General features: G+C 39.6%; 1 protein-coding gene across 3 annotated transcripts in view; it reads left to right on the plus strand.

Moving 5' to 3' along the window:
* Nucleotides 1-1,747: 1,747 nt before the first annotated feature.
* AKAP11 (A-kinase anchoring protein 11) overlaps nucleotides 1,748-27,889 on the plus strand; it is a 44,476-nt gene continuing 18,334 nt past the window's right edge. For 2 of the 3 annotated variants that reach the window (XM_030476585.1, XM_030476586.1), the window contains exons 1-7: nucleotides 1,748-1,886; nucleotides 8,977-9,084; nucleotides 14,730-14,846; nucleotides 18,541-18,588; nucleotides 19,889-20,023; nucleotides 20,970-21,234; nucleotides 21,710-26,363. In XM_030476585.1, coding sequence (XP_030332445.1) covers nucleotides 9,025-9,084; nucleotides 14,730-14,846; nucleotides 18,541-18,588; nucleotides 19,889-20,023; nucleotides 20,970-21,234; nucleotides 21,710-26,363 — 5,279 coding nt within the window. In that variant the 5' untranslated portion in view covers nucleotides 1,748-1,886; nucleotides 8,977-9,024. The remainder of the gene's footprint in view (nucleotides 1,887-8,976; nucleotides 9,085-14,729; nucleotides 14,847-18,540; nucleotides 18,589-19,888; nucleotides 20,024-20,969; nucleotides 21,235-21,709; nucleotides 26,364-27,889) is intronic. The other variant, XM_030476587.1, reaches the window with a different exon arrangement.

Raw genomic sequence — 27,889 nt, forward strand, 5'->3', positions numbered from 1 at the left:
GTTTCTTTTATCTATCTAGTCTGTGCGTGGTTTGTGGGCTTTCTTGTACAGCTTATTAGTTTTTAGGGTAAATGAAAACGTAGTTTATCTACCTGTTGGCAAAATGAGTAAGTGAATATGCATCCTCTGACTTCTGAAGTGTCTAAAATGATTATACAACCCAGAAATAGCCTATGATCAAGGACTGAACAGAAATAAAAGCCACATCTTAAACAAAAACAGAAGCTAAGCAGAAGCGGGAGTTATCCAGAAAAGTAATGGAGATATATGAGCAAAATCACTCACATACTTTCTATCGGGCTCAGGTGGTACCCACAAGAAAAATGCGACTTCTAAGGAGGTCAGGGTAGTCTCTTTCTGTCAGTCTCTCTGTAAAGTCGGTCAGGTCTAACTTTGAAATCCCCCAGTACTGAAAAAGCTACATGGCCAGCATCTTCTTTGCTGGCCAAAAAGTTTTGGGTTTTTTTTCTGTTCCCACCCCCCCCCCCCCCCGGCTTTTTTCTTCCATACCCCCTCCCCCAGTTACAAAGTTTTTGATTCTTGCTGAATTCAGCTTTGGGGGCTCCTTCTCTTCTATCTTAAAAGAACCTGTTGTAACCACATGCTGTCCTGTCTGCACCTGTAGTCACAGTGGAACTCTGATCCTGTTGCTCCTCCTCCTGAGCTTCACTCTCATATGCCAAGTCTCAGAAAGGCCTGTGTGTGGATTCCGGGAGTCTCTGTTTTGGAGAGGAACACAGCTGTCAGCCAGCAGCATTAGACAGCCATCAGCATTAGACTGCCCACTGTGTACCACTCAACACACTTCCTCGTTTGTGTCCTAGTTGTCAAGTTAGTGTCTGAAGGAGCTCCTGCTGAAATGGAGTAATGTTGGGAAGCTACATGGCATTACAGAAAGAAATCCCAACAGCATGTAAGCTTAAGCACACATCTCCATTGCAACTCATGAAGGATTTGAAAATCGTCTATTTGCTAGGGTAAATATATATAGAGAAATCAGACAGAACTGAATTTAAAAAGGTGCAGGGAGGAAAGGCACAGGAGTTTCAAGCAGGTTTTAGGAGTTCTGTCTGGGCCTCGTCTGACTAACACCAGACTCCAGCCTCTACCCCACCGAGCCAGCCAGCCGACACCGAGCCCGGCATGAGGCGCTCCCGAGCAACCAGCCGGCAGGCCTCCAGCCCAGGCTGGCCAGGCAGGAGGGACCTACCCCGCAGGCACACAGCTTCCTGGCGGCTTTGCTGTGACTCCAACTACCGTGCCTGGCACGGAGAGGAGTACCAAGCTCTCCGCCGCACCACCCATCTGCCGCGCCGCAGACCCCCATCGTGAACCGTGCCGACCCACAATGTTGCTGTGGATGGGGCCGGGCGGTTGCGCTCCGGCGGGGAGCGCCGCGGGGGACGCAGCGCGGGGGTCACGGCCGCGCCGGCAAGCACAAACCGGCTTCCCTCTTGCAAGGGCGATGGGGAACTTGCGCTGACCGACCCCCCCCCCCAGCCCTCAAACGCCACGGAACGGGCACGGGCGACGCGTGCGGGTCCCGCAGCGGCCGCGACCGAGGGCAGCCACCGCGCGCAACAGCCAAGCCCCGCCCTGCCAGGGGGCCTCTAATCCCCGCCAATGGGGACGCGGCAGCAGCAGCCACGTGACACCTCAGTCTGCCGCCGCCGGCCGCGCCGCGCAGGGCAGGGGCGGGGTCGGTGGCTAAGCTTCGCGAGAACGGAGGCGCGCGGCGGGGGCGGGTGTCGGAGGGGGCGGGGCGGGCGGCGGAGGGGCGCTGCGCCGCGGCGGGGCTCGGGAGCGGGGCCGGGGGCTCGCTCCCTGCCTCTCTTGCTGTTGGCGGTGGAATGGCCGCGGGTGCCGGGTGCTGAGGAGCCGGTCAGGTACGGGGCGCCTGCTCCCCACACCCCTCACCAACCATCCTCCGGTGCCCTGCTGGGGGGCGAGGGCCCCGCCGCTGCCGTGCCCGCGCAGGGCGGGGGGCAGCGCTGAGGGCGGGGCTCGCTCCCACAGGTGGCCCGCTCCGGGGTGTGCTGCGGGGAGCAGGGCAGAGCATCCTCCCCCGTCCGCACCCGCGACGAGGCGGCGCTGCTGGCGCCAGCCCAGCGGGCTCGCTGTGGCCCGGGGCAGCGCACCTCCTCCGCGCGGGCCCGGCCGGCCCTCCGCGCCCGCGGGGGAGGTGCGCACACACCTGAGGGCAGGGAGGAAGGTAGGGCGGTGAGGGGGGCGGGGGCCGCGCCGGACGCCTTCATACCGCAGCGCGGGACGGGGGCACAAGGGGGTAACGCAGCGCTTCGGTCCCGGGGGGCAGTGTTTGCAGCATCCCTCTTGCCCTGCCTTATTCTTTCTTTCCCGGGGAGTCCCTCGGTAGGCGCGGCGGCCTGCGGCGGAGGCCTGCCGGGGAGCGTCTGGGTAGTGGCCGGCGACCGCCTTTGCTGGGGCTCTCTGCGGTCCCGGCTGTGCGTGTGTTGTTGTGGTTGGTGCTGGGAGGCTGAGTAAGTTCGCGTTAACCTCCTGCCTTGGTTGGGTTGTGGTTGATGCACGCGGGTTAAGTAAGTTCACCCCATTCGCAGCATTTCGCTTTTTAAAAGTGTCTCCTCCCCCTCCCTCCATCCCTCCCCACGTCCTCCTCCCAATTCCTTTCCTCTCTCAAGGGAGGAGGAACAACAAGCATTGCTCATTTGCTTTCTTGGCTCCTTCGAGGGGCTTTCTTTATTACGACTGAAGTACCTTCCTCTGGTTTTCCCCCATTATCTAATGGGGGGGGGAGGGGGAGAGGAGGAAAGAGAAGGCTATAAGCTGTAGATCCGATATTATAGTCTCCCTATTGAAGCCCTGATATATTGCTAGAGTGAGATAGGGAGGAGAAAAAAAGAAAGTTAGAGTCTGTCTGGAAAAGATCACTGATGCTATACTCGGTGGTAACAAAATCCACTTAATTTATCGATGTTACCCTTGGGAGGAGTCTTAGGTTGCTTTGTATTTGCAAGATTATTTCAGAATTGCAAAGTTAGACTTTGCTATTAGATATTGCCAATATTTAATTAATTTTTGAGAAATTAAGTGCTTTTAAGTAACGTTGGTCCTGTTTGCCCTGGGGTATTTCTTGGTCTGCAGACAGGGCGATTTATTTGAGGCATTGTAATTGAATTATGCCATCTTGGGTGATGCCTTAGAATTTCATATTCTTCAGAGATTCGTTAAAATCTGTTGGCAGTTGAAGGGTATAGTGGTGGAAAGCCTTACTTAGTGTGGAAAAATAATAGATCAGATTATTCCCTTTTTCTGTTAATTATCTGTTATGATACAATATAAAAAATCAAACAGACAACAACAACAACAAAAACCCCCAAAACAAAAAACCAAAAACCAAAAAAAACCCCCATCACTAAGAATCCTCCTAAAACAAACCTATAAAGTACTTCCTAAACATCATATTCACTGGTGAAGTTTTCTCTAAGGGGAAATGAGATCGTTTGAGAAAATGCTACTGCTTAGAAAATAATACCCTCCCAACTTAACTGGTTTAATTGTGTTATGTATGAAAACCACAACAGAATAAAAGCACAGAAACTTGATTGCACACACCACAAAATCTAGACTATGGATATTTCTGGTACATCCAGTGATATCTTCTCCCCAGAATATCTGAATTCTCAAATACACCAGGACTGGGATATGATACTTAGTGATGATCTAGGCAGAGAAAATGAAGCATTCTTTTGAAATTGGTGTGGCTTGGTATTCATGTCATGCTTCTATGTGACAAAAATACAATATAAACCAATTAGAACCAAACAAGAAAGAGCCAACCTTTCATAACTGTCACTAATGCTGGCTAAAAATGATGTATTACACACACACCCTTAGCCCTTCCCCCAGCTTTTCTTAATGTGGATGCATCTGTGGTCAAGACAACTTGTCACTTTTTATAAATGGACTTTTTTAAGACTGCCAACCCGATTAGTGAAAGTGATAAATCATTAGAAGTGAGAAATAGAGAAGGATCCATTAGACTCTTCTTCCTGCTTCTCAGCGTAGGCTTGTTTAATTTGGTTTTTAATGCATTTGTTTTGCTAAAGTTATAAATGAGTACATACTGTTGTTTTTAAGGTATTTTTGAATCTTATATTTGTAATCAATGTTTCAAAGCTCAGTATTTGATTAAACCTGGCTTTTGCCAATCATCATCACAATTTGTTTGGCTGCTTCAAAGAAGAAAAGAAAAGGAAAAGGTACTTTTTCTTTAAAAGAAAGATGTCTTGTTTTTTCTTAAACAGTACTACAGCAAAAATACTTGTTTGAAACTTATTCATAGATTCAGAGATATACTGTTGTCTTGAATCTTTGATTCTCTTGAATCTTTGATTGGAAATTAGTAAGACCATATTACATATAGTTAAAATTTATTGCCTATATAATTCAAATTCCTCATGTCCTTGTATGCCTCTAACAGATGTGCGCATGTACACATATGCCCCTATAGCTATTTAAGGGATATACTTAGCACATTTACACTTTAGAGAAAAAGGATAAATTTTCTCCCTTTCTGCCAGATAATGATTATCAGTCCACACTGACTTAATAAATTTAGGCATAGAATAAATTCATACAGGGAGATGAAATCCATGGCAAAATTCCTGTTGGATTCCATTAAGCTGATTATTTAATTTTGCTCCTTACGTATATTCAAACAAGATTGGAAAGGCCAACTAAATGCTTACTGCGCGGTCTGATAGGGAGGGTTTTTCTCAGCAAAGCACTGGAAAAATGGATTTGTAGAATGGTTTGGGTTGGAAGGGACCTTTAAAGGTCATCTGGTCCAATCCCCCTGCAGTGAGCAGGGACACCTTCCACTGGATCAGGTTGCTCAGAGCCTTGTCCAGCCTGACATTGAATGTCTGCAGGGATAGGGCATCTACCACCTCAGGGCAAACAGTTCTAGTGTTTCACCACCCTCATTGTGAAAAATTTCTTCCTTAAAGCCATTACCCCTTGTCCTGTCACTAAAGGACATACTAAAAAGTTTGTTCCCATCTTTCTTATAAGCCCCCTTTAAATATCGAAAGGCCGCAATAAGGTCTCCCTGGAGCCTTCTCTTCTCCAGGCTGAACAAGCCCAACTCTCTCAGCTGTCTTCTTAGGAGAGGTGTTCCATCCCTCCGATCATTTTGGTGGCCCTTTGCTGGACCTGCTCCAACAGGTCCATGTCTTTCTTGTACTGAGGACTCCAGAGCTGAACGCAGTACTCTACATGGGGTCTCACCAGAGTGAAGTAGAGGGGGAGAATCGCCTCCTTCAACCTGCTGGTCATGCTCTTTTTTGATGCATCCCAGGATACAGTTGGCTTTCTGGGTTGCAAGCTTTTCATCCACCAGTACCAGCCAAGTCATTCTGTGCAGGGCTGCTCTCAATCCCTTCATCCCCCAGCCTGTATTGATATTGGTGGTTGCCCCAACCCAGGTGCAGGACCTTACACTTGGCGTTGTTTAACCTCATGAGGTTTGCATGGTCCCACTTCTCCAGCTTATCCAAGTCTCTCTGGATGGCATTCCATTCCTCAGGTGTGTCAACTGCACCCCTCAGCTTGGTGTCATCTGCAAACTTGCTGAGAGTGAGCTTGATCCCACTGTCTATGCATCGATGAAGATATTAAAGAGTACTGGACCCGATACATATCCCTGAGGGACACCACTTGTCACTGATCTCCATCTGAACATTGAGCCCTTGACCATAACCCTCTGCATGCGACCATCCAACCAGTTCCTTATCCAGCAAATAGCTCATCCATTAAATCCATATTTCTCCAATTCAGGGAGAAGGATGTCATGGTGGGCCGTGTCAAAGGCTTTACAGGAGTCCAGATAGATGACTAGCTTGTTGTTTGTTCACTGATCTAGTCAGTCTATCACAAAAGGCCACTGGGTTGGTCAGGTAGGACTTGCCCTTGGTGAAGCTATGCTTCTTGCTCGAGTCACCTCCCCGTCTTCTGTGCGCCTTAGCATGGCTCCTAGGAAGATCTGTTCCATGATTTTCCCAGGCACAGAGGTGACACTGGCAGGTTGGTAGTTCACAGGGTCCTCCTTTCTACTGTTTTTAAAAGGGTGTGATATTGCTCATTTTCCAGTCACCAGGGACCTTGCCTGACTGTCATGACTTTTCAAATATCATGGAGTGTGGCTTGGCAACTACATCAGCCAGTTCCCTCAGGACTCTGGGATGAATCTCATCAGATCCCACCTATCTTGGTTGGTACCACCAAGTTTGAGTAATGGCAACTAGGTCATAGCTTTTTAGCAGCATGAAGGGTACCAGTTCCTCCTGTTTGTTGCCCTTGCTGCATGCGTTTAGGGTGATCTGACTTGCTGGAAAGGTAGAGATGGTTAAACTTGGTGTGGGTATTTATCAGTTACTCTCATGATAAGGTTTTTTCTATGTTTTTTTTGGTTTTTTAGATGTCTACTGATAGTTATTTAGTAAGAGGAAAGTCCTGTTCGTCTTACAGCTGATACTTCTGCCATTTATTCCCTCTTTTTTGAGTTTACAGTAGAAGGAAATTAAATTTAGTAGTCAAACACAAATAATGCAGAAGTGAAAATCATTTTAAATGGTAGGTTTTATTTACACAGGAAATGAGCTATTTCCAGGCTGTTTTGTTTGATAGTGCTTTCACTTCCTTTGCACTTAGTTTTACAGTTTGGGTATTGGACCATTGTTATTTTGAAAACGGGTAATGATTTTATATATTAAAAGAATACTTTTGCGTTGTCTTGTGGACAAGTGGAACCCTTCAGATGTCTCTGAAATAGATGACAGAGAGCTGAGATGCCAAAAGTGGTGGGGAGAACCTGTGTATAATTCAAGTACCAAAGCACAGGATGCAGACAAGACAAAATGGTTATGGTTTAATGCTGATAAACCAGTACAGTTTCTGTACAGCATTTTTCAGAGTCTTTGTACAGTGATGTACAAGTCTGTTGGTTTCATGAAGTAGGTGACACTGCAGGTGGCTCTGTAATGATGCTTGGGGTCTCCAGAGTTTACTAGCTGATGCCACAGGAACAAACCTACTGCCTGAAAGCAGTGTAACTGTAGAGTACTGTACATGAGTAAATACTGTGGAACACAACATGGTTATAAAGTCATCTCCATGATTTTGCTATGCTGGGCTTTGTTAAAATTGCTGCAAGGAGTGATCAGTTCAGAAATGTAGAGCTTAAGTAGTTGACTTGATCCTGTGGGAGAACCAGCTTTTCCCACAGATGGGTCGTCTTAGGACAAGGATGTGTCTAAGAGTATTTCCCTGATATGATTAGATTAACAGGGTGGATTAGCCATTTAAGGTACAGTGGTAGGGGCAAGTGAGGTGGTGTGGGTTTTTTTCTTGCTTGATACTGTTTTATGGATTTTATTTATTTTTTTTTTTAAAAACACAGGAGTCTTTACAAAAACCACAGTGATGCTTCTGTTGTCTTCCATCCACAGAAGTTTACTATGATTTGAGGTTTTTATTTGTATTTATTATGTTTATATGTAATATAAATATATTTAATATGTACCAGGCTGCTTCATGTCATTGTCGTAATTTTCCAAGCTTCAAACACCAGTTAAGAGAGATGCTGTGCTCCAAAGTGTTACAGTTTATGTACATAAGTATAACATTTTTCTAAGATTCTAGCAAGTTCTTTACAAAGAAAGAACTAGCAAGATCTTTACGAAGGAAAGCAGAAATCAGAGTGGAATGTGAATAGCTGTACTTAATAATCTCTTGCTATTGCATTCCGGAGGGTTTACCTTTTATAGGTGCCAGGGGTGTAGGTGGGGGAAGATTAAGAATACAATTACTTGATGCCACTACTCATCTTCTTATTTAAATTATATATACTCAAGAACAAACTCATATAAAGATTTCTTTCCCATATAAAGGTTGAGTGTGGGCTTGAAATGGGATCAAGAAAATAAAGCCAGTCAGTTGTGGAAAGGAGACTTGTACTCTGATGTCTTGGTGTTTATTTTTTATTTTGCAGTCATTTTTACATGCAATTGCTCTGTACCTGGTTTATTTTGGATAGTCTAGGAATTCTTTTTCCTGGCTAAATTGTATGGGAAAAGTTGAAGTATTAAAACTTATATAGGACTTAAAAGCCCTGCACATGCTTTCTGTCATTATTTATTTATTGCCTGTTTTGGGGGGTGTAGAAATTAATAAACCTAACTAGTTTATTTTGTTTCTTTTCATTGCTTGTGATTAAAAAGGGAAGCTTGAAAAACTTCTTTTTATTTCATTGCCCTTTTTTTTTTTTAACTTGTTGTTAGAATTAAACTTCAGATCAGCAAGGGTAGCTGTCTCAAGCAGAAACTTCTGACCTGCTCTGGTGAAATTAAAGAGTGCTGGTAAATACGGCTTTGGTCACCTGTGTTTTGCCAGCAAAGACAGGACTATCCAGAGCAGTGCCAGAGAACAAGATTATTGATACGTTAGCCTGAACAGGAGTCAGGTGTGTTCTTCTGTAGTCGAGTTGACAGAAATAAATAAATCAGTTGGTGGAGTGGATAAGTAATATGTTTTCCTCTCAAGATTGTGGAAGGGTAGTTCCGATGCATTGTATGGTACAGGAATCTGCTGATAAATGTCACCGGAGTATCAGCAATAGTGAAACAATATTTAATGTCTGTCTCTTGTCCCCATTTACCCCCCCCACACTCCTCCCCGCCCCATGCAGCCTTGAAATGTAGCTAAAAAAAAATGTTGGAACTAACTATAAGGTGTGTATTTTCCCTTTCGTGCATCATTTTAAAAATCATTAAGGCAGTACTTCTTTAAAGGCAGCAATCAGCATGGATGGTGTGCTGCTTACTCTTTCTCAGTTTTAAAATGCTTTCATTGTTTTTTGTTTTGGCTGCTTGTATTTGCAAAACATATACAAACTAAATGGGGAAACATAAAATAATCAAGTACAAATGTTTTGCATAGGTATTTTTGAGCTGACTTCTTTCATCGAATACTGAGATTGGTAAAATCATGGATCTCTACGCCAGGGCTCAGGGCAACCGAATGAAACCAAGGATATCTGTGAAAAAGGTAATTATCTGAGTGTAAGAAAAAGTATGTTAGAGCTTTCTGATCTTCATTGCAACAGTCTAGTCATGAACCAAGTAAACTGGTAGGTTTGGTTGGGGTTTTTTGGTTTTTTTTTTTTCTTTTGTATGTTTTGATTTTGGTTGCCTAACATTTCAAGGAGGCAAAGGAACTGCCTTTGTTGTATGCTTTGACATATTTAGCATAGTTGAATTGGGAGACAGAATAATTTAAGGAAGGGGTGCATGCTTTTGGCTTTGCCTTTAGTTTTAAGGTGATATGATAAAATCATTATGTATTTGCTAAAATTTGCCTTGCTTATTATATTATGGAGTATAGCTTTTGATTTTTCAAGTTTATATGTAATAAAATATATAGTGTTAATTGAAAAATTCAGTGAAGTCTGTGTTAGGGCTTACCATAATATCTTAATCTTCAGATCTTGGTTTCTTGACTGGCTTATCCTTGTGTTTACATGAACTTCTGGGCAGTATTTTGGTGAAAATATGTCTAGCACTAATGAAAGCTGTTAGTGTTGGGTTTTTTATTTTTAAAAACTATTTATGTATTTATTCTTTTAAATTTTGTCACTTTAGCTTGGAGAACATAAATAGTAGTCCTCAAATTTTCTTGCAACTTCCATAAGTGCTTACTCAAATGAAAGTTGCAGTTTACCCTGAAAGAACAAATTTATTCAATCATACTTCTTGAAGTAGTTGAATACAGATGAGTATTTTTCTAGGTCTTTCCGGGTTACTAATAAATTCTTTACTTGCAAGTGTGTGCAATGCTTAAGAGGAGAAACTGAGCAAAGTAGTATCTTGTCACATGAAAATTGCAATCTTTTATTCCATAAGTAGATTTTTGTTGTTCTAAGGAAACTGTGTCTGTGATATAGGTCCTGTAGAAACTGCTTGAATGCAAAGGTAAGCATTATGAGACTGTCTGGCAGGTGAATGGTTGTTCCGGGTCTTGATATGGAATAACTGCCATACATTAAGCAGTTTGCAATAATGGGTGATATTCTTTCACTGTAAGACAAATGCTATAAGAACTTTTATTTTACTGGTTTATGAGAAATCTGCAGCTCAGAGAGTTCTGTAGCTACAGTAATTTTGCATTCTTAACCTGAATATAAAGTGGATTTTAGAGGACTTTAGTCTGCTCTTTATTTGTTTTTCCTCTTCAATTTAAGAAACAAAACAAACCAACAAATTCCCCCTAGGTTTTTAGATCTTTGGGTTGCAAAACATCTTTGAAATAACGACAGTGGCCAGTGATTCCTCACTGATTCTAATGGTTGCCTAACATATTAGCTCTGTGAACTGCTCTGTTAATTGCCAATGAGCATTTTGGACTGTGTGCTTCTAGGAACATGAATTTGACCCTTCTTGGTTGTATTGCAGAATTCTACATTTTCATCCAGCCAGACTCCAGTGTTTTGGTCTGTGGCTGCCTCCTCTTGATGTTTCCCTGAGGGGCGGCTATGTAGATTATAGTGTGGAACTTTGATTCTTTCTCACAGACTCACAGACTCAGGGTGGTCAGAATCACACTGTTTCATCTTCTCTTGTTCACAGCTTGCAGTCTGATTTGTGTCCTCTTTGTAATACTTAACAGGAGTTGTTGCAGTAGTAGCTCTTAAAAGTCAGTGCATGGCTGTGTATGCACATCTAAAGCCTAAGTTTCCATTTTTACAAAATGACTTCAAGGTATTTAGTAGATTTAAATCTTACAGCACATGAAATCAGGAAGAGCTGCTTTGTTACACGAGAGCAGAGTAAATATTAAATACAACTCTCCAACACTGGACTTGATTTCTCTGCAGATCATGGCACCTTACAGGTTTGTGGGTTGTTTGAAATGTTAGAGAGCAGTTGTTTAAAACGATTCATTAGTATAGAGTTTCCTCCAGTATACTGTAAAGGATTCATAATGACTTCTTGATTTGCTGGCCACAAAGGAGATAATGCAAAACTTTGAATTGCTCATTTGAGCTAGGTTTTCATTGTTCAAATCTTTCTCACTCTGTGCATGTTTGAGACTATTTGTGCTTTTCCCCTGCTATGACTTAGTAAGTTTGAAATCCATGCTCACAATTGAAATAGGATTTCTTGTAAGATGTTACTTTAGAAGAGGAAGAAATACACAGGCCTAGGAAGTAGAGCTTTATAGGTTGCTTGGTTTTGGGTTTGGTTCCCCGCCCCCCTGCCATGTTAATGTATATTGGAAGAAGTTGTACTATTTATACAAACAAATGGCATTCTTTTGTTGAAGATGATCTCTTGTCCTTACCTCAACTGAGATGATATTCTTGGGAACTTGCTGATTTTCAGTTTTTAATGGCGTCTCCTAGGCTGGAGGTTTGAGAGAGCTTACTTTCATTGTTGTCTATTGGATAGGAGGATTTCTCTGAAATTGAGGCCAGTCCTCTGCTGTCAAAAGCACAATTTTGGTAACAATTTGAAGAAGTCATTAAATATAGTCTCCCAATTAATGAGGAGAGTTTAAAAAAGCCCCCATCTACTGTGGTTTCTAAGTCTTTTTGAACCACACTGCTGTAATATGAATACCAGACTGAAGCAATTCAGAGCAAATTCACACCTATTTGTTCATGGATGTCATTGTTCATCAGCCTAAATATTTTTTGTCTGTCACTGATGTTCACCCTTGTGATGTTTTTATAGTTGGTGATCTGTCCTCTGTTAGCCTTGGTTTTTGGAAACTCTGTAAACTAAGGTTTTAGTCTGCTTTTATATGAAAGCCTCTGCATTCCCGTGATTATCCTTTGTAGTCCTACTTTCTGTGCTTGTGAGTTAATCTTCTTTTTATATGTGGATGATACTGTATGTGCAATTACACAGGATGTCCTTCTCAGTGACTCTGATGTCAGTTCTTTCACTAAAGCATGTGTACTGGGGTCATGTTTTCTATTTTCAGTGCTGTATCCCATTGACCATTCATTGCTATACCACAATTAAGAAGTCAGCTCAGGTCTTTTATTTCCCAGCTTGTGAATTCACAATTCTATTTTAAAGCTTGCTTTTAGTTTTTAAGGACATAACTGTACTTCCTACAGTTGCACAATGTGAGAGTATTTTAAAATGCAAGTTCTTGTATGATTTGCTATTCTTCCTGTCAGCTGGTGACACCTGCTTACTTCAATTATCATCAGATTTTATATACATATTTGCTTCCCTCCCTCCCCCCCTTACATTTATTAACAGTGGTGATGCTTGACTTTAGTCTCAAGATAAATTTTGAGCTGGTTACTGGGTTACTGACCTAAATCCACTCTATCCTCAAAAAAAAAAAACCACCCAACACCCCTTTGCAGTCTCCATTTGGGCAAATGAAACAGTTTATTCAGTAAACTCTTGTCATTTTCTGGTTTCATTACCTCTTCAGATATTTCAGTATTTTAGTGTAAATAGTCTATGTAAGTCCAGATAGATAAGATCTTTTCTCTATGTATGTGTTATGCTGTTAATTTCCATATTTTTATTCTTTTCATGTTCTGAACTTTTTAATATTCAGTAACATAATCTTCAAGCCATGCATCACTTCCTTCCTCCTTCTTTTTAAATATGGATATTTTATCTCTTCAGTTATGTAGTGCCACCATCAGAGTGCTACCGCACCTACATACAGTCTTGCATGCTGGTTCTTCCAGACCTGAGGGAGATTTTTCCAACTGTTGCATCTTTCTTCTTCTCCCACTTCCACTTAGAGATCTCCAAAATCCTGAATTTTCCTTCACCTCAGTAGTCCCTAATATGATACTCCTGTTCTAGTTACCCATCCTGCCTATTGGGGTGTTAAAAACTAGGAAAAGGTACTTGCTTATAGATAAGGTGTGTGATAATTTAATAGTTTGTAGCCTTAGAAAACCTAACTACTAGAGAATAATGATGAGCCCTTCTCAAACTGGATCACTGTTGGCCTGCAGAAGATTATCAGGTCACGTTGTATCAGTATTTTTTCTCACTATTTTGAGTGCTGATTAAATTATTGTAGAAGCTGAAAATGAGACATTTCAACATGCTTGTTCGGTTTCATGAATGTCTTTTGTATGAGATGAATGGAGGAATTACTGGGGAAGAGACTTTCAGCAATATTGGTATCGCAGCCACCTGTAAATTTGGAAGATGCAGAGAATCAAAGGGAAGGACACTGTCAGCATACTTTGGAAAGTACAAGGATATATTACTGAAGTGTGGAGATAAATGGCAACTAAAAGTTGGGACAAAGGAATAGATTAAAATGGAAATTAGATGAACACTTAATTTCTTTCACATGGCCCAATAACTGCCTAAAAGGGATTTTGAAATAATTCAGCTGTTACTTTTCCTAAAAATGACTGTGTTGACTGCTTTAATGTCACTTGGCCTTGGCTGTCAGGGTAGTAATCTGAGCCTTGTTTGCTAACATTCTGAAATATATTTTGGTAATTTCAAGGAACCTGAAGTGAAGTTTCTATTTTTGCCTCTGTCTATTCATTCTAGAAATGCTTTCCTAATTTTTAATTGCCATGAGCATGATGACACTGGCTATGCTATAATAATTTGGCTTCCCACGTAGTAGTACTTGATACCTTTTTTTTTTCCCTACAGGGGAAAAAAAAATCTTCCTTGAGGTTTAACTATAATAAATAGGATCACTTTTTATCATAAAGGCATTGTTTTTGCTGTGGGAGTATCAGAAATGCAAAACACTGACTACATTTGGCTAACACTTCTGCTATTGTTTTAAGAAGCTGTTCAAAGTTGAACACACTGATTTCTCACTTGATTTTAACAGGGTAGTGGGGTAGAGAATAAATGACGGGATGAACAGTTTTTAACCATATCATGATCTTATTTTCTTCTTAGCCTTACCACTTGCTAGAGAAGATAACAAATTTGAAATAAAAAACAATAGGTTGCTAACTTCCTAAAACAAGTGAGAGGATATTGTCTTTTTTTACAAGCTGAGTGAACCAGTTTTTGTTGTTGTTCTGTCATCTTGTGTTGTTTAGATTATCAGATACCAGTGCTGATAATTCTTTTGTTCTGCTGCATGTTTGTTACACTGGAAGAAAGTCTTAGATTCTTAAGCCTTTTTTAGCCTTGTGTGGGTGCTTGCATATATTTACATGGGATTAAGTTACAGTTGTTTCATATTCTTCAAGGAATGGGAAAGGAGAATATGTGTGGATTTTCTTCTGAAGTTTGTTTGTTTTCATCCCCTGTGACTTTTAAAGCCACCTCCATTGCTTTCCTTGGATAAATTTGCTTTTCATCCTTTTTGAGGAAAAGCTGATGGAAAAGTTTCATGTAAAGGCTTTGATGAAAGGAATAGGTAGGGCTTAGATTTCTTCTTGGATTCATAGGTTTCTTTCTTCCAAGTCTGCATGTTCTCACCTCTTTTTTTTTATTTAATACAGAATGGTCAACTTTTGGAATAAAAATATTGCTTGAACAAAACAGCTGTTTCAGTTCCATGTCCTGAAATAAATATAAACTTAAAACTGAGTGATTTATATACAAAGTAATTTGAAATAGTACTTAAAGCAGGGAATCCTGTGGCAGGCAGGGGATAGATGGATGTACACTGTATCCAAAACTGGAAATCCTTTTTTTTTCTTATATTTTTTCATTGTTTTTCAGAGCTTTGGTGAAGGTGTACTACACTCTATGAAGTCACTGCTACACAGCAGAAAAGTGTTATGCAATGTATCAGCAGAAGAATGTCTGAATCGGGAAGAACAAGAAAATTTTATTGAGGTTTGGCATAAACTGACCATTTGTATATATTTTGTGGCTATGACATGGCTATGATTTAGCTTGAAGCAGGATAGTGAATGTGGACAATGCTGCAAGTTACTGGCTGTAAAATCTGTATCCCCTCTTGAATTCCCTCACTGTAGTCTAGAAAAGAGCTGTGTCACTTCAAGATGACTGCTTTGTAGGGTTTGTGAAACTAAAAAACCAAAACGTGTAAATGATTTTGTAGGAACTGTACAACTGGGTGTACTGCATTTGTGAGCAATCCTGTGATCGAGGTTTTATCCTAACAAAGTAGCAGAACATTTGGGTCCAGGTCTGAAGGTAAAAGTTAGCAATTGCTCTTGTTTGCCCAGTAGTCAGCACTAAAAGCTGAAGCCTCAATATTGCAAATGTAGACTTCCTTTACATTAATACAGATGAGCCAAAAGCTGGACAAGGTCTGGAGAGAAGTAGACATAGGCAGAATGCAGGACTTTCTAGGTAAATCTCAAGCCGTGAGGAGGAATGACTAGAGCTGTTTGAGTTACAAGACAAATAGCAGCTTCTCCAAAGGGAAAAAAAGAAAGTAAGAAGCAATGTGTACCGTGTATCTCATACTAAGTGTCTTAGAAGACTACTGAGTAGTAGTTGACAGGCCTGGTGAGGAGCTTAGAGAAGGAGAGGATGACCTGAAATGGCCAGGTGGAGGAGCTGAGACAGGGAGAAATGAAGCAAAAAAAGACTCGGGAAGTAGTTAGGGAAGACTGCTAGTTGGAAAATGAGTAGCAGGAGGAAGGGAAGAGGAAGATTGTGTGACCAGCAGAGATATGTTAGGATTTCCTGGATAACACCAGGATTTTTGGGACTGGATGGATGGTGGGGCTGTGGTGTTTGGGGAGCTGGCAAGAAGCTGAATTTGTGCAAGATGAAGAGCTGTGGCAGATTAGAGGTAAGGAAGAAGGGCTAAGCAGTGGAGGAGTGGGCAAAACCTTGTCTGTGTCTGTTCAGACAGATCATGCTTTAGGATCTATGAAACCCTTCAAACATTGTCGCCCTCCTTTTTTTTTTTTCTGACCTGTAGCAAATACCTGACACATACCTAGCAACAAGTTTTATATGCCTATAATGATGGTCCCTATGGAGAAAGATAGCTGACTATATTTAGTTAGCTTATTACCTAAAGCAATTAAGAGCCTTCTGGTTGAAATATAAGAGGGTCAATATCCTGCCACAGAACAGATATTTTTTTGTAAATGAAAATATAGGGAAAGACACCTATATGCAGAATAACGTCAAAAGAACATTATTAGGACTGCAAAGATAATAACTTAGACTTACAAAAACCAGAACTTAGGTTTTCTTGTACCATTTTGATTTATTTCCTCTGTACCTGTGGCTTATTATAACCTTCAAGTACAATGTCTCATACACTATTTTTAGTTTAAAGAAAAGACTTGTTTTACAGACTGTTCACCTTTCTGTCTTCCTGACCTACTCCCCAACAACTTTTGAACTGGTGTACTAACTTGTTTGAGGTATTAAAAGTTAATTATTTTTCTGTGAAAACTGGAGTATGGGCACAATGATGAAATCTAACTCAGTGTTGTCACTGGGGCAAAAAAGTCAGACTCTGCAGTGGTGTAGTCTCTTTGACAGCAGTCTGCTGGCCCATCAGTGTACATATGGACTGGTTGGCCTTCATTTGTGTGAAGCTATGACTCCTGCATAATGCTATATCTTGCACAATGAGTTATCCAATGGGAGAAGGAAAGGGTTGGGATCATTATCTTGAGGAAGAGGAAAGGGCATGTAAAAAGACAAGAGCAGGCACTCTTAAAAAAACCTCCAACAGCAACAAACCCTAAAACCTCCCAATAGCCCCTCCCAATAGTTCTTCAGAGAACTATTTTTTTCCATATTCTTAAAAAGAGTCCTTTAAAGTCCTTTAAAGTGTTTAGTATTTTGCATCTTCTGTGGAGCAATTCAGTTCATATTGTAGGCACTCTACAGATAAAAAGACACAGAAGCTGAAAGATGTCTTGCAGATGTAAGATGTAAGAGTTGAAGGGCATGTTGCTCAGGCAGGATCATTTCATAGTTAACACAGTGAATATGGTGCTGGAGACCTGCAATTTGTCTGGAGCAATTTGGAATGTTACTGTGAAGTATTGTTTCATTTATGTTTCATTTATGTTTCGTCTGTGATGTCATAACTGGAATAAGGATAAGTGGATGTAAACAAGAACATCTTTTCTGGGGCACTGCAGCTTCCCAGCATGAGACCCCTTGAAATAAACAAGTCAGAATTTTTCATATTTTAGTACGGTTTCAGTTTAAAAGAAAATTTTGGGGTTTGTTAGTTTTGGGTGTTTTGTTGGGTTTTTTTTCAGTCACACATTGAAGTAATATGAAAACAAAATTCAAGTACAGTTTGAAACAGAATTGTTCTTCAGCTATTTCTTTTTCTAGCTCTGTGCCTTTCAGAGATTCTGTGTATGCATAAGCAAGTAGCTGAAGCAGTTAATTGATAAGACATTATAAACATAGTGATGTTCTTTGCTGTTTTTAAATTTGAGAACGAACTGACTACCTTGAAGTTGCTGCTCCAAATTTAGCATGAGCTGTGGCTTGAATTCGTAAAACTCAGCCTTTGCAGAGTGCTCTGAAATAGCTGAATCCAAGCCATATCAAAGTCCAAACATCAGTGGAAGTATTTAATCTTTGTGGTTTATTCCATATCTACAAAATGGAAGCAAAATATTTATTTTCTTACACTCTTGTTTTGAAAATAAATGCCTTGGGATTTTTGTGGAGCATGCAGTTACCCTACTGATTTGTCATTAGGGAAATGCTAAGTGAGAACTGAAGAAATCTGACATGAAACAAAGTTTGACTAGTGACTGACTCTTTTTGGCCTGTTCATGTTGAGCGATACAAGACACCTGTAGACAGAAGAGAGGAACAATATGTGATAAAAAATATCTCTCCTGTTCACAAGCACAACCGGAGAACGCTGACATTTCTGATGTATTCCAGGTTCCTGAGCCTGACAAGACTTTTTTTTTTTTTTTTTTTTTTTTTTTTTTTGAGGTTGAATATTTTAATTCTTTTACTTTAGGGGTTTGTCTACTTGGGTATTACATGCAGACATGTGACTTAAGTAATCTGTTCTGTTTTGGCCTTAAGCTAATCAGTTTACATGGTAAATTGTATAATGTATTGGCATTATGCTCTCTTCAGTATATCCAAATGTATCACAGTTTGTTAGCATGAATCATAGAATCATAAACAGATTTCACGGACAGATTTCAGACTGGAACTGTTTTATATATGTCCAGCCTGAAGCAAGGACAGATGAGCACTGATCTTTGCAAAATTGTGTTTGTTTATTCTAATGAGGCTTTTATGTGTTGCTCAGTGTATACCAGCCAATAGGCCACTAGAAAAAATTCTGCATAGTGGGTTTTAAATGTTGTATATGCTCTTTACTCTGGTCTGACATTTCACAAGTCAAATAGTATAACATTAACTATTCGTAACATAAGACTGCGTGCAGCTGTTTGAGCAAGCTATGCTACCCTAAGGTATGGTTTTCGGGGCAGTAGAATGAAGCTTTATGGTAAAGCCTGCTGAATTTTTAACTTTTCAGTATCTGCAGAAAACAAAGAAGTTCTTTTCTGTACTTCAATATATTCATGTTTTTATTTTGCAGATTACATTTATAAGCTTTGCTGAAGAGATGGGTACTGCTCATTTGCAGGTACCGTATCTATCTATCTATCTATCTAACTATCTATGTTGCAGAATAATGTTCTTCATGGTGACTTCTAAGTAGTACCTAGTTTTCTAGATGGAGGAATTTTGGTGTTCAAGAAATGAAATATATGTATCTTCAGCATTTTAAACCCTAAGTTTCAAATATCATTGAACGGTTGAAAATAGTTATTTTAATATGATAATCAGTGTTTGTATGTATTTAAAATATTACATGGATCAGTCTTTGTGTTAGAATGGTCTAGAACAGCTTACCATTTTACTGAATTGACCAGTAGCTGTGAATTCCTTGTGAGAGACCGAGAGTCAGTATTTAAGGTTATGCCTTAAGATACTATTCTGCAGAGTTAGATGAAGAAATATTATTTTAAAAGGGGAAGTTTAGGAAACTAGTGAGGTTGTGCTGTGCCATTGTGAGACATTAAGGATTTAATCTTCCAGTGCATTTTACATATCATTATAATCCATAACATATTTAGAGTGCGATTAAACATTTCTACTCTGTTTAGATCTTAGTAGATAAAGATTGCTGTAATAGTTTGCTGATGTTTAAAAATGAAAACCAGAAACTCTGAATCCATTTGTGTTCAGAGTTGTGTTAATGTTGCTAATAAATCAAATGTTAATAGTGCTAGACACTTCTTCAAGCATGGGCAAGAACTACGTTTTGTCTAGAGTTAGATGGAATTTAGAGAAAATTGGGCTGAATAGGTTTATGGAAACTTGCTTTGTACCATATGGATCGGTAGTGTTTAGATTGGTTAAAAAAATCATAAATCTTTTATAGGCCTTTTCTATATTAAGTAAATCTAAGTGTTACCCAAAAGCATGTTTAAAGAAATTCTGGTTTTGTCCCTGGTTTTGTAACACTCTTCCAAGTACACTAAAAGCATGTAGAGGTCTCTTGAGAACCGTTATTAGCTGAGTTCAGTGTTCTGTTTTTTAGTTGTGTATCTTGTAGGACGTACAACTGCTTTTCAGTGCTTACAAGATTCTTCTATGTGACTTCTTAGCCTCCTCTGGCCCATGAGGAACAGTGGAATTTCTTTTGGTAGAAGAGCGAGCTGGACATGAGTGTGGACTGAATTAAAGCTTGTTTATGTGAGCTTTATGCTTCAGTTTGAGAGAATAAGTGGGCGATGGGGTAAGAAATAGGGGAGAAAAGAGAGGCTTGACCGAAATAAGCAGCTGTCACTATTTAGGGGGGATATGAGATCAAAACCATTATCATTTATATGTTATTTTTTCCACTTTGTATTCTCAATGTGTTTGTATATTTGAATCAGGAATTGGCAGCTGTTTCTGTAGAGCTTCCAGATGTTCTGAAGTCACTCCAGTTGTGCAAACTAAAAGAAAATGAGGTTATATTTCTAAAAGACGTAAAAAAAACATTGGCAAAACCTTATATCATCAAGCATCAGGTAAAAGTTTTTTTTGTTGCTGTTTTAATTACAGAAGCAGTATATTTGGCTTCAGAAAGAGCTTTGTCATATCACACCTTGTCTTGCTTTTGGTTTTTGGCCATCTTGGCCACAGTGGTATTAATGTTTTTATGGATCTGTGGTTTTTTTAGAATGAATGTTAAAAAATCTCAAAATAAACTTGGTGTTTTCAAGTCTAACAAATATTTAATTATATTACTGATCCCATGCTTCTGCTAGGATATAGTCCCTTACACTGCCAAGATGAGATTTGTCAAGTTACCCATCTCTGCTCTTCTCAGACACAGCTTTCATCCTCGCAGACTTTTCTTCCTGAAACAGAGGTGCCAAAAAATATGTCAGGTGTTTGTAAAATTCAGTGGGCTCTTTCTTTAGTAAAAATTATTTACAATTACAAATGCTGTTAATGATATAATTTCCATTATTTTCAGTATTATTTCCATTATTATGTTAATTGTATTATTTCCTACTATAACTCTTGTTAAAGCAAACTTCTTAAAGCCGTATTTACTAATCATGCATGTTGAATTTAATTATGTTGTACATAGCTAAAAAATACCATGAAGAAACAAGTATCCTATAAACTGAAGTACTATTCAGCGTAAACATGCTTTGAAATACTGTCTTCCTCTACGGATTTTTAACATGCATCCTTTAATAGATTCTTCAGTATATATTATGAGGGTTGTATTCACAACCCTTTTTTTGTTTATTTCATTGCAATGATTTATTCAGAATGCAGAAGTTACAGTAAGTGATTTTAACTATCACTTGACATGAATTATTCCATTCATTTTCTTACCTTTAAAATATCTGGAAATAGTTTACTGTTCATAAAAATGCATGGAAGGAATCCTTTCCTACTCCACAGTTGAAATCATTCTAAGATGGTTATGTTTGTTTTCTTGTTGCTTTCTTTTCCAAGAATCAGCTTCCTGAAGTGTGCTGTGTGATGAGACTGTCTCCTTCATTCCCAAGGTTCAAAGTTGATTATATATTTACCTTGCTGAGCAAGTATACCACAGGCATAAGATATGCAGTGGAAATAAACTCATCGCAAAACCAGCAAACAGAGACATCCCATGGAGAAGATGATGACACTAATCAGTCAGTTTCTTCAATTGAGGATGATTTTGTCACTGCTTTTGAACACTTAGATGAAGATGAGCCTTCAAAGACACAAAGTGCTGGTAAGTTTTTGCATGCTGGTGACTTGTAGAAATTATTATTTAAAATTTAGGCTGTTGCTATTTCATAAATATAAATATAAATTTTTTTTACGTTAATCATGTTTTGTAAAGGGATATTATGCCATTGAAAATTTAATTTTCACAAAGGTTTATCAACTTGTAAACCAAAAATTCGAATACCTGTTGGTATTTATTTGATCTGATCTGTTGGATCAGATCAAATAAAACCTTATTCTACTTTGTGAGCTAAAAAATACATGACTGTGTCAGTGATTAGATTATGATAATAGGATTTAAAAAAAAAAAGAGTTTGCTTTAATTATGAAAGATCAGCTAGCATTTTACTACAATAACAAGCCCAGCAATTACCATGAAAATCTGTCCCCAGTTTTCTGGAGTTCTGTGGAAATTCTTGGTTTTAAAGCAACGTATTTTTCCTCCCCCTCCCCCCCCCCTTCTTTTTTTTCCTATTCAGGTACATGCAGCTTCTCTCCTCAAAACCATCGAGATGCTGCTTCACAGACCATCCCTGCTCAATGTTTAGAAGCTGTTGACTCAAAGATCCTTGTGGGTTCTGCATGTCGAAAGTCATCTGCCAGATCTTCTGCTCTGATTGATATTTTGGGACTTAAGGAACGGTCCTCAGTAAAAAATTCAGTTACAACCTCGATTTCTGATCCTTGGATACAAAGAAGTTTCTATAAGCCATATAATCCTGATCAAGGAGTTAATTTTTTATGTAAAACATTGTTTTCTTCCTCTCCAGCTGAATCCTCTGAGTCAGATTGCTCCAGCCCAAGCCCCATCATCTTCTTAGATGAAGAAGGGTATCAAAAAAGCTTGAAGGCAAAACTCCAACTGCCAAAAATTCCAGTAGTGAAAGATGGTATAGAGGATTCAGACTCAGAAGTAAGTGAATTTTTTGATAGTTTTGACCAGTTTGATGAGCTGGAACAAGCCTTGGAAAACTCTTGTAAAGTTATTAGGGATCCCATCTTAGGGAATCCCTCACAGAAAAGGAGGACTGCACATGAACAATTGTCTTCTGCAAGCATTTCAATGAATCCTCAGAAATTCAAGTTTGATCGTCCCACTCTCCCAGCCAATGTAAAGAAGCCAACTCCTCGTAAACCAGAATCACCCTATAGCAGCGTCTTTGATGTCCCGGATTCCCCTCGCCCAGTTAAAACATCAGGGGAAGAGAATGGAGGCTTGTTCAGCCCTATTAGATCATCGGCTTTCAGTCCATTAGGGAGCTGTGGGTCTTCAGAATGTTTATGTCGAATTAATCTTGGTGGAGATGAGACAGATCAAAATGACGATGATGCGGTTTATAATAGTTATTCGGCATATGCTGATAGTGTTTCATGTGAAATACTGGGTTCTGTTTTTCATTCCGAGTCCTCATCAGAACAAGTATGTGCAGGACATGATTCAAAACACAAAGGGATTGCTTTGAAAGAGAAAAAAGGTCAAGCTGCTGATCTCAAAATCAGAACTAGTAAGGAGTCAGATAAACAAGCAAAATCTAAACACAAGTCATTAATGATTAGAGATAGCATTCAAAAATTTGCAACTGAATTAGTTGAAAAAAGTTTTGGCAGTGCATTTAAAGATCTACAAAAAGGTGTTTCTTCGTGCACCAGTGCACTTTGTCATTTGGCTGCTAGGTTGACTTCTTCAGTCTTTCAAATGGCTTTTTACGAGATTGGAAGACGTAGGGCAATCTCCCTGAAGGAGCGTGCCATTAATGGCATAGCAAACTTTTTGGTGAGCGAAGCTATAACTGGTGCTTTGAAAGAACTGCGGCATGTAAAGAAACAAATATTTACCAATACAGTTGCACGGTTTGCAGCAGACCTTGCTGAAGAACTTGTGTTTGAAGGAATCATGGAAGTATGCCAGTTTTCGTATCCATCGACACCTACAGCTGCACAGCCTTCATCATTTGACTATGAAGACAAAGTGGTAAGATCCTATGCCAAAGATTTGTCTGAATCTGTCATTCAAGAGGCTTTTATTGAACTATCTCAGGTTGATGTGACCTTCACAACACAAGCAGCCATTAGTGTTTCCATGGATAACATTAAATATGTGAGCGCAGAAAGTATGTTAGAGTCAACACAGACTTCCACAGTTTTGCCTAATTTTAATGATCAGGTAGCACTGAAGCTAATCCAGGATTCCAAGAAGGAATATACAGTACAACAAGCTCTGTTTTGCACCTCTGGTGTTGTAAGTTCAATACCTGTGCCCTTAGCTGGAAGAGCTCTTTGTCAAAATCAGGTTTCCTCTGATGCTTATAAAGCAAAAATATCCAGTGGACTGAATTCCGATGACAGTATGAAAATATGCAAAGACTCCACTCATCCATTTTTCACAAGCAGAAAGAGAGAAGATGAAGTCACTTCTTTCAGAAATATTTACCTAACTTCAGATCGCAGCCAAAGTACTGAAAGTACTCCATCACTCTTATATAACCAAAATGATACCAAACAAACAAATAACAGAACTGGAATGAACAGTAATTCAGAATTAACAAGTGGTTCGAAAGGTATTAACGCTTTCTCTGGAACTATGGTAGATATGATAGTAAATGAAGCTTATGAAGCCATAACCTCATCTAGAGTAACAAAAGCAGTAGAAGAGTATACAGATTTTTTTACAGGAAAAATAGATAAAAACCCTTATGTGCAATGTATTGGTGAAGATCTCCCCAAGAATATGTTTGCAGATCACTTGGCCAAGTATGTAATTAAACAGTCTGTGGGTGAAAGTAAAACTGTGTTATGCAACACTAGTGGGAATTTAGCATGTAATGTGAGCTCACAGGCTTATGCAGATATCAGTAGAAAAGAACAGTGTGTGATAAAGAAGCAAGAGGCTGAGAAAAAAAGTAATGTTTCTATAATCGTGGAACAGCAACAGATGCCTTTAAATAATCCGTGTAAATTTCTTGTTACTCCAGCAGATTCTGTCCAGTGTTTTTCAGAATCTAAAGATTCGTGGCAGGAACAGAAAGGACACAGGTTTTCTTCAAAATCACCACCAGCTTGTTCCGCTGTGACTTTTGCTAGGCATGTTCTAGAGAACTTTACTGATACAGGAAGCTGCTCAGTAACATGCTTAAACAAGCCCTTGAAACCCTGTGATACTCAAAAACCATCATCAGGATCTTTGACTTACAGGCAGGCTGATTGTTGTCTGCATGCAAATAGCATTTCTTCAGTGATGCTTGGCAGTGAAGATGCTTTGCAGGTGGAAGATAAATCAAGTCTCAAAGATGGAAATACCTGTGTAATGCCTGATACACCCCCACCAACTCCTTTAGTACCATGTCAAGGTAGTTCTGAAAGAAACCTGAGAAAACTGTCTAAGAAACTCAAGGGAGAATTAGCAAAGGAATTTGCACCTGCAACACCACCTTCTACACCTTACAATCCATCCGTTGCTGGTTTGTCTGAAACTGAACATGACTCTTTGGAAAATGAGGAATTTATGCTGAAACTCATGCGGTCACTTTCTGAAGAAGTGGAAAGCAGTGAAGATGAAGATCATTCTGAAATGCCCGTTGAGAAAGAGGAGTGTTCAGAAAAAACAGTTCAGTATGCAGATTGCTTAGCTAGCCATATAATTTCAATAGCCACTGAAATGGCTGCATCCCATTTAGATGGTAAAACAAATGGAAGAGAAGCTGGTAGGCAAGTTCAGTTAGGTATGCAGAACAAAAGATGTGGCTATACTGCATTTACAAATCTCCCAGAAGAGACGTTCAATTCTTTATGGAATTACGCAGGTGATATGGCAGGAAAAGTTATCAATGAGGCCAAGGAAATAGTGAAATCAAGGCATTGTAAACTCTGGAGGTTGAAGCGGGTTAACTGTCAGGTGGATTGTCTTTATCTGAGAAAAGGGGATAAAGACTGTGGAGCAAAAGAACAGCGCAGTCCAGTGCAGGACCAGTGGCTGGGGGAGAGAGATTCATCTGTACTTCCTTTACCACAAGGTTCAGGCATGGCAGGTTTGACTTCCAAGTACCCAAGCTGTGAAAGTGTGACTGATGAATATGCAGATCATATTATTCGAGTTCTGAAAAGAGAAGGTGGTAATGCTGAACTGTTAATGGATCAGTATGCCAGCAGGCTTGTTTACAGGTCTATCAAATCAGGCTTACAGCAAGCTGCTAGAAAAAACAAGTTGAGATACAACAGAAAGACATTTCCTGGGCAAAATACACAGGTAGATGGTAAGCTGGAGCTGATCAAAGCGGTGAATAAAGATGCAGTACATCAAGTGAAAAGCAGCGTTCATCGCTGTGAAGACCAAACATGGGAAAGGGGTATTGGTGCACAGAGAACAGAATGTACAGAGTTGTTACAGTTTTCAGAATCCCTTGCTCGCAGTATCACTTGGGATGTCAGGAAGAAATTGAAAATGTCGGGAACATGTTTGCCAAAGTCTCTAACAGATTCCTGTCTGTATAAAAGGACTGAATTCGATGAAGTCACAGGGGATCTCATTAAAACAAGATTTTCTAGGACGTTTCTTCGTTTCTCCCCAGATCATAAACTGTATCACAGTACAGGCAGTTTAAATGAAAACTGCTACAGTGAAGGCATAATTCAAGCTATAGAACAATATGCTAGGAAAGTAGCAGATGATACTCTGGAAATGAGTTTAGAGTCAGCTGTTCTCCGTGTGGCTGAAAATGGGAAGAATGGAGATAGGCTGTCATATGCTGAGAAACTGTCTCCTTTTTCTGGAACTGTCTGTAGATGCTGCAGTATGAAGGAACATCGGTACCGTACAGAAAGTACACCTCATCATCTGCCCGTGCAAGAGTCCTCCATTCCAGTGAGACGTTTTCCTCATTCTGGGTTAGGTGGTGCCTGTCAAAAATCAGGAGTGTTTCAGCTTGACATTCCTAAAATACATGTTGATGTTGAGCAGAAGACAGCGTTTGCTGACAAGGGGGCTAGTGCAGCTGTAGAGAAAGCAGGAGAGCTGAGTTACACAAGTCTGACAGCTGACAGCGGTATTGGACAAGATGGAGTCAGTTTTGCTGAAAGCCTTACTACTGAAATAATGACATCAGCTATGACTAATATTGGTCAGGCAGTTAACATAAGGTAATAATAATTTTCTTTCATTTGCTGCATTCTGTACTAGAAAAAGAGGGATTGTTAATACAAATATGTGCTCAGAAGGAATTTTTATTTTTTAAATGTTTTTTAGAAATGCTTTGTTTTGGATGTTTTCTTTTTATTCTTCTGGTGATATTTCAGTGATTTAGGACTAGAAAAAGATTACTTTTTTCTACCTATGGGAGCTTGAAACCAAGGTTTCTATATATATCTGCATGCATATGTTCCAGTAGGTGACTAATAAGTGGAACTTATTATTTCAGCTTAAAATAATCTTTAGACACTTGCACAGGTTGCCCAGAGAAGCTGTGTCTGCCCCATCCCTGGCAGTGTTCAAGGCCAGGTCGGATGGGGCTTTAAGCAACCTGCTCTAGTGGAAGGTGTCCCTTCCCATGGCAGGGGGGTTGGATCTAGATGATGTTTAATGTCCCTTCCAACCCAGACAATTCTGTGATTCTGTGAAATACAGTTATTTTTACCTGTAGTAGAAAATAGTAGACCTTATGGGTTTCATTGATCTATGAGCCATGACAGAATCCAGGTTTGTTTCCTACCTGTATTTCCTCTTGTGTGCTAAAAAAAAAAATAGTAATTTATTTTTGCTTTTGTCAGTAGGACCAACATTTGGTACTGGCCAAACTAGCCATTGCTTTATAGTATGAAGGCTTTATTTTGATTATGGCTGTGTTGTGATAGTGTCCTTATTATAAGGGGAAAAAACCCACATCCCCTTACTTGAAGAAAAAACAACTTACTAAAATACACTTTAGCTTACAAAATATTAATACAGTAGGCAAGGAACTGGTTTTCAAATTCCTGTGTATTTAGCAAAGGCTGATATTCTGTTTCATTTAATAAGCTTATAAATAGGAAATATGTGCCCCAATAACTCTGTGGCAAACAGCAACCGTTTCTTAAAGCAGAATGTGCTGTGATCAGAGTGACCTGAAATCTCCTCCTCTTAAGGTCCAAAAGCAATCTTTATCATGTTATGTTTTTCCAATTTATAATAATATTTATTTTCCTATCTTTTTTGTGAATGAGAATTCCTCACTGTATCTACAGGTTTCTTTTCCTGGCTTCCAGAAGGGCACCATGATGAATAATAAAATTGATTTTTATATATTCAGTGGCTAAAGGCCACAGTGGGACTGAACTGAATATTTCAAGGTTTGATATGAAACACATACATACTAACTGCATGTAAGTGCTCATAACATGTATAATGGCTCTCAGCAGAACAGGGTTGAGTCTTTACTCAGTGTACGACAAAAAAAGAATGTATTTTTTTCACATTTTACAGTATCAAAGATGACACTGAATCGCTTAAAAATACTATTTAAAGATTCCGGTTAGAATATGACAGCAGTAAAATGCAGGGTTCAAACTGATACTGTTAATAAGGAGGTGATACTAGGGTTTTATTATGACAAAAATCTATAAATGTTTCTTACATTGTCATCCAACGTATGGAATTTAATGCATATGTTTCCTGAGAAGCTGCCTTGTGT

Source organism: Strigops habroptila, chromosome 2 (genome assembly GCF_004027225.2).
Source record: "Strigops habroptila isolate Jane chromosome 2, bStrHab1.2.pri, whole genome shotgun sequence".
Lineage (NCBI taxonomy): Eukaryota > Metazoa > Chordata > Aves > Psittaciformes > Psittacidae > Strigops > Strigops habroptila.